The sequence below is a fragment of the Ornithorhynchus anatinus genome, chromosome 9 (genome assembly GCF_004115215.2).
Source record: "Ornithorhynchus anatinus isolate Pmale09 chromosome 9, mOrnAna1.pri.v4, whole genome shotgun sequence".
Taxonomy (NCBI): Eukaryota; Metazoa; Chordata; class Mammalia; order Monotremata; family Ornithorhynchidae; genus Ornithorhynchus; species Ornithorhynchus anatinus.
This window is the reverse complement of record NC_041736.1, coordinates 10519785-10532908: the sequence shown is the minus strand read 5'-3', so window position 1 is coordinate 10532908 and position 13124 is coordinate 10519785. Positions and strand designations below refer to the sequence as shown.

At 40.5% G+C, this 13124-nt stretch overlaps 1 protein-coding gene across 5 annotated transcripts in view; it reads left to right on the top strand.

Annotated features, from left to right (window-relative positions):
- Positions 1 to 13124, top strand: part of ITGB6 (integrin subunit beta 6) — an 86287-nt gene that overhangs the window by 64331 nt on the left and 8832 nt on the right. For all 5 annotated transcript variants that reach the window (XM_029072381.1, XM_039913156.1, XM_016228160.2 and 2 more), the window contains 4 exons: positions 1378 to 1600; positions 2539 to 2636; positions 7219 to 7338; positions 12168 to 12334. In XM_029072381.1, coding sequence (XP_028928214.1) covers positions 1378 to 1600; positions 2539 to 2636; positions 7219 to 7338; positions 12168 to 12334 — 608 coding nt within the window. The remainder of the gene's footprint in view (positions 1 to 1377; positions 1601 to 2538; positions 2637 to 7218; positions 7339 to 12167; positions 12335 to 13124) is intronic.

The following is a 13124-nucleotide window of genomic DNA, read 5'->3' as shown; positions in this document are numbered from 1 at the left end:
ATTGCTTTTGAGGTGGCCTTAAAACCCATTTTCACTTACTCATGGACTCCCTGTCTGGTGCAAATGGATTTGCCAGTCCCACCGCTTAGCCTTTTCCTTTGGCTTTCCAAAGGATTATTTTCAGGATCATCAGTACCTCCCTATAAATTGGGCAGGGGAAATCAAAGGAGAAAGATCTTAAAACCATTCATTTTTACTACATGTTACGGGCTCTGAAAAAGTTTGGTGGAGAGGAGATTGAAACTATGGACTGCAATGAGGTTTGGGAACAATAAATGAATTTTCAATTAGGCATGCTTAGTACTGTGCCCCAGCACTCTGGCTCTGAATTCAATCAGCCATGTTTACTGAGTGCTTACTGTGTGCAGAGCACTGAAGTAAACACTTGGGAGAGTACAATAAAACAGAGTTGGTAGAGACGTTCCCTGCCCACAGCGAATTTACAGTCTAGAAGGGGAGACAGACAATAATATAAAATGACAGGTTTGACATAAATGCTTTGGACCTGAGGGAGGGGTGGAAAAAAGATGCAAATCCAAGTGCGAGGGTGACACAAAAGGCAATGGGAGAAGAAACGAGGACCTAGTCAGGGAAGGCCTCTTGGAGGAGATGTGCCTTCAAGAAGGCTTTGAAGGTGGGGAGAGTGATCATCTGTTAGATATGAAGAGGGAGGGTATTCCAAGGCCAGCGATAGGATGTGGGCAAGAGGTCGGAGGTGAGATAGATGAGATCAAGGTACAGTAAGTAGGTTGGCATTAGAGGAGTGAAGTATGTGGGCTGGGTTGTAGTAGGAAATCAGGGAGGTAAGGTAGGAGGGGACAAGGTGATTGAGTGCTTTAAAGTAGATGGTAAGAAGTTTCTGTTTAATGCAGAAGTGGATGGGCAACCACTGGAGGTTCTTTAGGAGTGGGAAAACATGGACTGAACATTTTTGTAGAAAAATGATCTGGGCAGAAGATCTGGGCTGGAGTAGGGAGAAACAGGAGGCACTGAGGTCAGTAAAGGGGTTGATTCAGTAATCACAGTAGGATAGGATAGGTGTTTGGATTAACATGGTAGCAATTTAGTTGCAAGCCAGAAGAGAAATGGCATGTCCAATAAAAAGCAGTTGATAAGATTCCAAAAAGAAGAGTTATTCTGCAGTTGTTGTTTTTTCCTTTTTTTGGATGGTGGCACTAGCTGCAGAGGGGGAGAGAGAGTAAAGAAAGAAAGAAGAGAAGAGATGTTGGGGTGAAATCTTACGGGTGTAGGTGTGGGTGGCAGGAAGGGATATATCTGCAGAGTGTGAAAATAGTAAGATGAGAGGCTAGGAAGCGGGCGGTAGAGCCCTTCATCTTTCCAAAACATTCACCCAGGAGCATTACGTTGTCTTTGTAGATAACGGAGACTGCGACTGTGGGGAATGTAGGTGCAAGAGTGGCTGGACTGGGGAATACTGTAACTGCACTACCAACACAGACTCCTGTGTCTCTGAGGATGGAGTGCTGTGCAATGGACGAGGAGACTGCATCTGTGGGAAGTGCATCTGTACCAACCCCGGAGCCTCTGGCAACATGTGTGAACGGTGCCCGACCTGTGGAGATCCCTGTAACTCCAAACGGTAGTGTCTTGGTTTTCTTCTGGACTTGGGTTGGGTCTGTTTTCATCTTATGACAATTAAAGTGCTACCAGGAGGTCTGTGAACTGAGCTGTAGTTTCTGTTCCCTCAAGCACTGGAAGGACGACTCTTGGAACCTAGTTAACATCCAGCTGTGCCGTGCAATTCTCAACCTGGAACTAAGCCTATTACATTTTTCTTCCTCTGATTTGATTATGAATGACTATGATGCTACATTGAGGTGATGTCCCACACTGATATCACCAAAGTGACTCAAAGCAATAACTATATACAAATGGAGAAGTGCTTGGGGACTAACCACCTAAACCTCCCATCTTTTAGAGATAAATGCACAAGCTATTTCCTTCTTCCTTATCAAGCAGTTCACAGCCTAACTCAGCCAGTTTTCTTTTCTGCACTGTTTGGCTCATTTGGGCTTACAAATATAGTTGGGGGCAGGTGGTCAGGGAAGAAGGGACAGAAATAATGGTGGGGCATGGGACAACCACCCTAGGTTCACAATGTTCCTGTCAGCACTGATTTCACTTTGGTTTCTGTTTCTTCTTTGCTACATATGCAATTTAGGGGGCTTTCCCAACAGTATGGCTAATTAATCTCTTGTATTCTTTTGCCTCTCATGAAAATACAAATCACATCCTCCTGGTCTTCAGAGAAAAGATTGTTTCTTTGGTTGACTGACAGTTTTTTTTTTAACAGGGTCAATGTAAAATTAGTAGATCAGGTCATACAAGTTTCCACAAGTTATCCACTGAACAGACCGGGGTATAATATTTTTGGGACTGAACATATTACTCAGTAAATGTATTTATACAGTTATAGCCATTTGAATAAGTAAATATTTAAAGAACAGCATGAATCTTTATACTAGTATTTATTACCAAGAAATTTTAATTAATTCTGATGAATTTTCTTTTTCACAGGAGCTGCATTGAATGCTATTTGTCTTCTGCCGCCCAGCGTCAAGAAGAGTGTTTTGAAAAATGTAAACTGGCCGGTGCAACAATCAGTGAGGCAGAAGGTTTCTACATTCATTAAATTATTTTTATTTACCTAAAAATGATTAAATTAATATAATGATATTAATATGCCAATTGCACACTATTAATACTATTTAAAATTAATTGAATAAAATAATTCTTGAGAGGAAGAAATAGTTCCATGTTGCAGGTTGGAAATTCCTGTAGCCAGTGAGAATGACCTGCCAAAATTTAAACCACAGACACTTTTGCTGCTTGAGTTGTAAAAATCAAGTTGGATAATGTGGCACAACGAGGGCAAATGGGCTCATGAATTTGGGTGGAAGTTCCCTCATATCCTAGCATCTTAGAGGAGCTCCACCAGTCTCCAAAACTTTAGGTGGGAGCAGACATTATAACTCTGTGCAGAGCTGTAATGGGGAATATGGTTAGGAAATGAGTGAGGGGTGTCAGTGTTGGCAGGGGTTTTTTTTCTGGGTAAATATTTTGAATGAGCAGGAGAAGGGAAGCTGTTAGCCACTCGCCTGAAGTTACAAAGCATGAAAGGGTTGCACCATAAAAGGACTAGCTGCCATCTAGAGAAGCAGTGTGCATAGTGGTTAGAGCACAGGACTGGGAGTCAGAAGGTCATGGGTTCTAATCCCGGCTCCACCACTTGTATGCCGGATGACCTTGGGCAAGTCACTTCACTGTGCCTCAGTTACCTCATCTGTAAAATGGGGTTTGAGATTGTGAGCCCCACCTGGAACAGGGACTGTGTCCAATCTGATCCACCCCAGAGTTTAGTACAGTGCCTGGCACATAGTAAGTGCTTAACAAATGTCATTATTATTATTATCTGGTCCCTCACTCCCAGCCATCTCCCTTAGAGTGTTTCAGAGTTACAGTGTCACCCCAATATGTAGGAGGAGAGGTTCCTTCCCAAGCTGAAACAATGGAGGGCCTCTCACCACGGGTTTATGGGAATCCTATCAACCCATTGTAGGAGGAAAACTCGGCTAATCGTTTAACAAAACAATAGTAAGGGGCCTTTTCTCCCACAGTAACAAATTGGACACACTTTCATACCACTAAAGTAAAGCAGAACGCTTGTTGTGCCACAAACACTTCCCAGTCACTATACAAAATTTCATTTATACTAAAACAATTAGCCAACCAACAACAGATAAAATTAAATGATATGTATTTGAAGAGTTGGCATTAAAATGTAGGAACCCACAGCCTCAGAGTTAGAAATAACTGACATCCTTTTGAAAAATAATTTCTCCTATTGTGGAAATAATTTCTCAAGGCAAATGCTCTAAATATTTCACTGGGAATAGGAGAGGAAAACTAGGTGAAGAAGAAAATGCACATTAATAATTTGATGAAAAACTATTTACATGCTTAGACACCCAAGTAAAGAAACCCAAATCCCTACATTTTCTTCATTTTTTTTTCCTAGAATGGAGTCTGTAAATGTTTGCAGCGCTCAGAACAGTGCTGCAGCGCTTAGAACAGTGTTTGGCACACAGTAAGCGCTTACCAAATACCATCACCATTTGCACTGTTTTATAACACCTTGGAATTGACTTTCAAAATAATAAAACATTACTAGTTTACTTCCACCTCAAACTAGAGAAAGTAACTTCACTTCTCAAAAATGTTTCCCAATGACCTAAATGTTTCCAACGAAAGAACAGAATAGTTATCTTTTCATTGTGATGTCTATAGACTAATAAGTGTGTTGGTTCCAGAAAATCTTGCAAATGAATATTTACCACCTCACAAACATCTTTCAGTAGCTTCTTCTTACCCACAAGCACGGTTGTGAGTCTAAATGGCATTTCTAACTTCCTGCTCAGAATAAATTGTAGCTATTGGTAAAGTTGCAATAAACTTAGCCTGACAGACCCGAATAGATGTGGTTTGTGCCTAGCAAGCAGGATTTAAAATCTAGCCCATCCCACCCCACGTATGCTTCATGTGAGCTATTAAATACTAACTATTTTAGCTGACACAGCCTTTTGTCCTTCCTGCCCCACTTCAGAGCCAACTGGGGACTACACCTCCAAGCATCCAGAGCAATATACACTTTATCCACTGGCCTCATCTTCATGGCTTCATCTGAGAGTAGGGAGAAGGGTCGATTTCAAGAGTGGAATCAGGCACTGGGGTTGTTGGACAATCTAATCTGCAAGAGACAGCACTGCAATAGCGACTTGGAAGCAGTAGTAAAATATAGCATCTGCTAAAATATGTCTCCTGCTTCCTGCTTCGCTGAAATCTGCCACTACGCCTATGGCCTGGGATGTCAAGCAGGTTTCAAATCACATCCTACTTAATCAAATCTGCATTCTTGCTATCTTTCACTATCCCTCCCAAAAACTGGATTTTCATTCTCCAATCCACACTGACTACTGAGGAGGATTACTTATGTATTCTGTATTCTTATGTACCTGGAAATACTTTTAGTGCAGAGTCTAAAAGCTACAGCTGTAGGAGCTTTTGGTGACCATTCAAATGAGCCACCAATGAAACCTTAAATACTCTTTGGGCCGGTACACAGCCTGGACTGGTCCCTACCTGTAACATTCTACAATGCCCATTTCAACTCCAAAATCCTTCAAAAAGGGACTAAATCTAGTGTAGCAACTTTAATGAAAGGAAAAATTGGAAAGTAATTAGGGACAGGAAGGTTGAGTTGGACGCCATAGATCCTATTCTCATTACAAACTAAATGATCTTGGCAAAGTAATTTAAATCTTTCCATACTCCAGTTTGTCCATTTTAAAAACAGATAATACTAATTTTAAGGGAATGTCTGGGGGTTTTCTAACTCATTGCTTAGATTATGCTAACACAAGTAGGCAATTTTACCAATTTGATATTGGGTTTCCAACCTCTGCAGCGGGCTGGGACTCTGATACTGGCTGTGTGTATGTGTGTATGCATTTTAGTGAATGTGTATGTGTTGGGGTTGAGGAGATCAATCCCCAATTTCCCTCAGGTGTTTCCTACCACAATGGGGTGCCCTGCTGGATTAACATACACATTCTGATGCAGTATTTGTGGCAAATCAAACTGACTTCATCCTTTCCTCAAACTGGGGAGCAATAATGACCAGAGCACAACAACAAGCACATAGATCAAAGTCAACCAGTTTAAAAGTCTAGTGATGGTATGTCAGTAACTGCAGCCCTTGGAAGTCCAACAGGTATTGAGGCTGATTACTACACCTCAACAGTGTTCAAATTACACATGGTTTCCAAAGGAAATGAATTCAAATTTTAATATGTCAAACTCCACTTTAAACTTTCTTCTAGGTGGATAATCTTACTTGGAGACTGAATTCAGTCTTAAATTCAGAAAATAGAGACTCTGATTCCTTCTGATTCCTATATCCCTCCCTGGTAGAAAATAATAATACACCTTCATTTTTGCAGCAGTGACTGTTCCAAACGCTATCCAGGAGACTGAAAGAGTTAACATGTCCCTTCAGACCTCCTGACCTTTGAGAACTGGGGAGAATAGTATTTGTAATTTCACATTGTGGGTTAAATGTTGAAAAATTAATTCAAAATCAATATTTTAAAGGAATGGGGTACAGAAAGCACTAGAGGCTGATAAACACAATTTTCCCTCTTTGGTCTTAAAAATATCCACAAAGGACCATAAATCAGCTGGCGTGTAAGGTTTTGATGAAAAGTTCATTTAGTGAAGTGGGAGATTGGGCACAGCCCCCAAAAGTAGAATGATAATAACAGAACTAACAGGTGCTTGGCAAGTAAAGGTGTTAGTAGGTGAAGCTGTAAAAATGGATTTCTTCCTTACTTCTTCTTTCTTCTTATATCCCATAATCTGAACACATGAATTATAACACTACAATTTCTGATAAATCTTTGTCCTCAAATGCCAGTACATCTCTTCCTTTTTCAGTTTCTGTCCCCACTTTTTGGCTGCTTCTTAAATGTCCCAGGCATAAAAGGTTGCATTCTTGGGAAAATCTGAGAAAAAAAACTGCAGGTTTTCCTGCACACCTGCAGTAAGCCTAAATAAAACTGTCAGATATTTTTGATTAGCTTCTCCCTAAATCACAATACAATGATTTCAAAATCACAGTTTTCAGTTCTTAATTTATGGTTACTGTTCTTACCAGGCATGGCATGTTAATCTTTTGTATTTGCACTGTGGAAAGACTAAATGGCAGCCTTTTTTGAAGGTTTTAGTTTGATATATGAATACCTCCTGTAACGCAACCTACACACTCCACCAGTGCATTTTAAGAGAACATGTATCTTACTCTGTATGATACTTGAGACTATCATATTCCCCAGACAGCTGGAGGTAGCTGTCTTGGAAGAATTTCCAATTCACTGAAGCTTCCAGGGTGGCAGATTGATAGGTGCATTTGATGGTCAGGACAGTTGACAACATCTGAGGCTACTCTTCTGAAATATGGCAGAAAAACTAAAAATGCTCTTGGTGAGAAAAGAAAGAAATGTAGCCTGAAAATCCCATTCTTTTGACTCTTCTATCCCTGCCATATTTTGAAAATCTATGTCACGCGTTAATCCAATAGGCTATGGGGCATCTACTCTGGTTAAATCTTTTCTGACGGTTGGATGACTTTTTTCTCCACAGATGTCTCAAAAGACAATTCGGTATCCTGCTCTTTGCAAGGTGAAAATGAATGTCTTATTACATTCTTAATGGCTTCAGATGAGGAGGGAAGAACTGTCCTTCATAGCATAAACCAGAAAGGTAGGTAACCTGAATCATCATTGAAAATAGCAAGCACTATTATTACATCTTGGGAAACAGATGCAAATACTCTTTGAATGGTCTAAAATGGAGAGATGCTACCAAACTTCTGATAGCATGCTTTGATTCGCTCTTTGTAACATATCTGAAAACAGATTGTTATACAGTTTGATACTTGATATCTTTAAATGATCACTTAGTAAGGTGATCTTGTAAAAAGAAGATCATGTCAAAATGCATTACACTGACAACAGTTAATTGAACACAGACTAGAGTAGAAATGGGACCATTGTTTTTTGGGGTTTGTTTTTTTTCTTTTTTTAAAAAAGGGCATACTGATACCCTTGAAAGGGAGAAACCTTGTCTAGAAGTTGGATCGATTATATAGAAGTTCCGTTTATCATATGTAAATTAAGGCAACCAGTCCGTGACTGTTCAAAATCCCCTCTTCTCAGGAAGAGGAGAAAGAAGTTAGAGAAAAGAGCAAAGGGGGAAATAAGAGAATTCAGGACCAGTACCCTAATTCTGTGGCCCCTTATTGCTGCCACCATTTCCTGCAGTTAGGTGATGGGTTCCCTGCAGCAGCAGGATATAGTGGGAGGGAGGGGGCCACAAGTGCTTAGTATAGTGCTCTGCACACAGTAAGCACTCAATAAATACAATTGAATGAATGAATAGGTAGACACACACAATTATCCCTTAGGCCCATTACTGCTCCCTGAGATTCCAAGCCCCAATTTCCAACGTATTTCTGGTCATCTTTTGTGTTTTAGGGCAGCTGGCAGCTCCAACTAGCTTCCTATATTTGGAAACAATCCTCTCGTATCATTTTTCTCCATTATTATCTACAAAAAATACTCATTATAATCTACACCCTACAGCAAATATTTAGATAATCTCCACTTTCTTCTGATTACACTTTATTCCATCCTAGTCATTACTTAAAATTAAAAGCCCTGAGCCAAATGGCTTTAGAAAACTCCTTCAATGCCGTCTTACTAGCCTGATAATGCACAAGTAGTTGTATGACCCTTATGCTGCATGAATTTCTGTGCTAGAGAGCAGCACTTCAGATCTCCAACGCTAGCAATATCCTTTGCATTGCTTTCTTTACTAAATGACCTTTTCGTCATGTGCTCGGACCCTCTGGCTAAGGAACAGATGTGAGTCCAAAGCAACAACCTGTTTTGGTAGTTGCTATACTTCCAAGATCCACAAAACCTTTAGATATATTCTTTACAAGCAGCATGTTGTAACCCTATGTGTAACTTCTCTCATTAAATTCACTTCTAACATTTGGAAAGCAGGATTCATTTCCTTCCCTACAATATGATTTTCTTAATGTGTATAGTAAGGAAAATTTTAATGACTATTTCATAGATTACATAAATATTTTGATGCCTTTCTTTTAAGGGATAGCCTATGGAAAGGATTTACAATGCTTTATCAAGAATTTCAGGTTTCCTCCAATAGCTGCTGGAAGGACTGACAGGAAAACGAGCTATTTGGAGGAAAAATGGGAAATAATTGCTGAGTCAGAATGAAAAGCTCCAGAACTCCCTTAGATAAATCCTAGAGATAGAGTTAAACAGAATACAATTCTAAACCCATGGTCTCCTGAAGCTCAGAGAGCTTCCTATTGGGAGGTGTTCTTTTGTTTTGGTTTTTTCTACCGTAATCACAAAGGGTGATGCTCACAATCTTTGAGAAGTCTTCCCAAGAGGCTTAACAGAATCAAAGAAAAATGAATGAAATATGTTTCACTTTGTCTCAGTCATTTTCCCTTAGGGTTTCTCTCTTTTAGGGGAATTCTATAACCTACAGCACAGGCATTTAATATTCAGTGTTCATTGTCAACTATCAATCATTCTTTGAGTCCTACTCTTAATGAGCCAAAAATTAAGTGCTCCTATCTACTCAATCAGAATAACTGAAGAGTGTGATTTAGTGAGAAGGAGACCAGGAGTTAGGAGATTAGGGTTTGAGTCCCAGGTTCGCCACTGGCTTGCTTTATGACTAAGGACAATTTACTTAACCTCTCTGTGACTCAGTTTCACCATTTGTAAAATGGGCTAAGACTGATTGCAAAGTCTGATCTCGGAACCTGATATCTACCCCAGCACTTAGCACAGAGTAATTGCTTATTATGACACTAAGGATTTTGCCTTCTATTCATTCTAGAGAAGGAAGGAATAATCACCAAACTGGCTGCCCATTAAAAGCATCTGTACTAAGAACAACTTACTCTCTTTTGGAGAAAATGGGATCCTTATCTAATCTGAACTCTTTTCACTTTAGCCTCACCCTCCCGGGAGCTCTCCCCTGGTTCCCATTACTATTTCTCTGCAAATGACACTTTCATCTAAATGTTTGACCATTGCCTATTACCTGCTTGACATTTCCTATTTTCTCCTGTCTTTGAATCACCTTCACCTGGTTGATTCCCAAGCTTTTTAAATTGTATAAAGACAAAACTAAACTTCCCATCTTCTCTTCTAAGCCTTCTCCTTTCCCTAACTTTCCTTTTACTGTATCCAATCTTCTATGATCCACAACCTTGCTATTTCATCTTGGACTCTTCTCCATCAATATTAAGTTGGACACAGTCCCTGCCCCGCATGGGGACCACAGTCTAAGTAGGAAGGAGAACAGGCCTTGAATCCCAATTTTACAGTTGAGGAAACTGAGGCACAAAAAAGTTAAGTGACTTACCCAAGGTCACACAGCAAGCAATTGGCAGAGCGGAGATTAGAAGCCAGTTCCTCTGACACCCAGGCCCGTGTTATTTCCCCTACGCCATGCTGCTTTCTCCATATCCCATATTTAGTCTGTCTCTATGTCCTTAAAGTTGTCCTACCTTCCATTTCTCCCCAATTCATGTTCTGATCCCATCCCAGCTGGACAACTATGAACAGCCTCCATATTGGCTCCCTGCTTCATCCAATTCCCTCTTCAGCCTATTTTACATACAGTTGCAAGGATTATCTTTCTAAAAGTGTCAGAGCACTTCATTCACCTTCACAAAATGTTCAAAACCTCCTATGACTTACCACTGCTCCTCGCACAAAACAAAAACTCTCTACCATTGATTTGTTTCCCGATACATTCCACTTGTGCTCTTTGTTCCCTTATGCTTCCTTCCTAATTATTCTTTACTGTCAACAATCCTGACTCTGCAATGAGACTCCAGTGAGATGTTTTTCCTCAGAAGACCGAAGTTGGGACCACTAGGTTGTAGACCACTGGACTAGGGCTAAAAATAGTGAGCACCCTGTGTTTGGATGTGGGATTGAAAACTCCTGGGATTGAAAACTCCTACCAGGATCCCAGTTGAAAGTTCTGTGTAGAACCTCAGGGACTAAGCTGAACCAAATCCCAAACGGTACACATTGGGATTTAATTAGTACCACAAATTGGATAAGATCGCAACAGAAAATGAAGATGAGATTTTCAGAGTATTGTTTAAAGTCACCGAAGTTCAACACCTCAGTGATGGACCAGGAGGGTGAGCTGGCTCCCAGAAGTGAGACAACTTGTGCTTTGGCCCAGGCGCTGGCTACTTGAGAACTTCCTTCATGAAATGGCTGGAAAGTTTCGTGACTTTAAGTCACTTAAGGCTTCAAGTCTAAGATAAACCCCAATTAACTCAACGTAGCATCGCTTCTACCCCAGGAACAGCTTATGCTGAGAAAAACGTACTTCCACAGCTTTTTTCTTGGTAGTCTCAGGAGCATAAACTCAGCTTTGGCCCCACAGGATGGACCTTTCCCACAATAATAGGTAGAAGAGCAAGCCTCTTCTCAGAATGTTTCAAATAATTCTAGGTGGGGGCTAGTCTCCTGCCAAGACTGTGACCTTACTCAGTGTCATTTTTTATGGTATTTGTTAAGCACTTATTATGTGTCAAATGCTGTTCTAAGCGCTGGAGTAGGTACAAGTTAATTAGGTCTGACTGTCTCGGTCCCACATGGGGAACAGGTATCCCCATTTTTGCAGTTGAGGAAATAGAGGCACAGAGAAGTCAAGTAACTTGCCCAAGGTCACAGAGCAGGCAATTGGAAGATTCAAATTTAGAACTCAGGTCCTTCTGTCTCCCAGGCCTGTGTTCTCTCCATTAGCCAATGCTGTTTCTCCATTTGGACCCATTGCTTTTTCCCTCCGGAATGCCTTCTCTTTTTAGCTTGGCCAAACTATGTCCTTCCCTTTCATTCACAGCCCTCCTTAAAATAAAAAAAAACAAACAAAAAAAAAACCCCACCTCCTCTAGAAGTTATTCTCTAATTAATCAATCCACATTTCATTCATTCATTCAGTAGTACTTATTGAGTGCTTACTATGTGCAGAACAGTGTATTAAGCACATGGAGTGTACAATTCAGCAACAGACAGAGGCAATCCCTGCTCAGTAATGTAAATGTGCTTACAATTTACATTCCAGTCATGTCATTCAATCAGGCACTTACCTATTTTTTATGTGTTATTTATTTATTCTCGTGTCAAATACCTTATGGATTTTCCCCAATTGACTAGTTATGCTGCACGATCTACATTCAACTAATAATAATATCACTTATGTACTTAATATGTGCTAAGCACTGGGGAGAACACAAGATTATGAGATCAGACACTGGTCCTGTCCCTCAATGTGCTTGCAATCTATCTTATCCCTATATACAAATGAGGAAACCGGAGAGGCCCAGAGAGGTTAAGTGATTTTCCCAGCCAGTGGCATGGCTGAGAATTGAACTCGGGTCTCCTGGACCCACAGTTTCGTGCTCCTTCCACTTGGTCATCCTGTCTCTGACAGAGTACCTCATTTTATTTCCACAGATTGCCCACAACCCCCGAACATACCAATGATAATGTTGGGAGTTTCGCTTGCTATTCTTCTCATTGGAATTGTCCTGCTTTGCATATGGAAGCTGTTAATATCATTTCATGACCGAAAAGAGGTTGCTAAGTTTGAAGCGGAAAGATCAAAAGCCAAATGGCAAACGGTATGTAAATTGAATATGTTCATCGATTTCATTTTGACAGTACAGTTGTGCCTGCCCTCCCGGTAGGGGGGACTCTGCTGGAACATTCTGAGACAGAGGGGACACCCTCATAGAGTCAATTCAGGGTTTCTCTGTCGTGACAGCAAGGTGATCCTTTGTTCATAAAACTGCTGCTGCACTCTATCAGTCAACTCAATTTTATTTATTGAGCACTTACTGTGTGCAGAGCACTGTACTACGCCCTTGGAAGAATACAATATAACAGAGTTGATGCCCTATAACAGAGACACACTATAGGGGTGGGAATGGACTGAAGGAATGGTACACAAATCCCAAACTATATTTTCAGTTGAGGCATGCATTTCTATTGCCCTTGGGCTATCGGATGTCTTAAAGCAGTCACAAGCTGTTTCTGTAAGGAAATGGAAATAACGCACACAACCTGCTCGACATTTCCTAGGAGATACTCCCAGCCACTGCATTCCATCTCAGAACCGCTGTGGACTCAAGGCCACCTGCCAGATGAATTACCTGAGCTGAATCTAAATATTTCCTTAACAGTGTTGGAAAGCTTAAAGCAATTTTATTTACATACATAGTAAGAGTCACCCCCAACTCCGCGGAACTTAGTGTCTCAAAAGACATGAGGCAGTAGAACTGACTTCCAGCATTGGTATTTTTGAAAAATAACTTTTCAAAAACTGCCTGGGTACTTACTCTAAATATGTAAGTGTTAAATGGGACATTATGAAGATATTCTCTAGTGCTAATTTAAGTGGCTTTACATTTT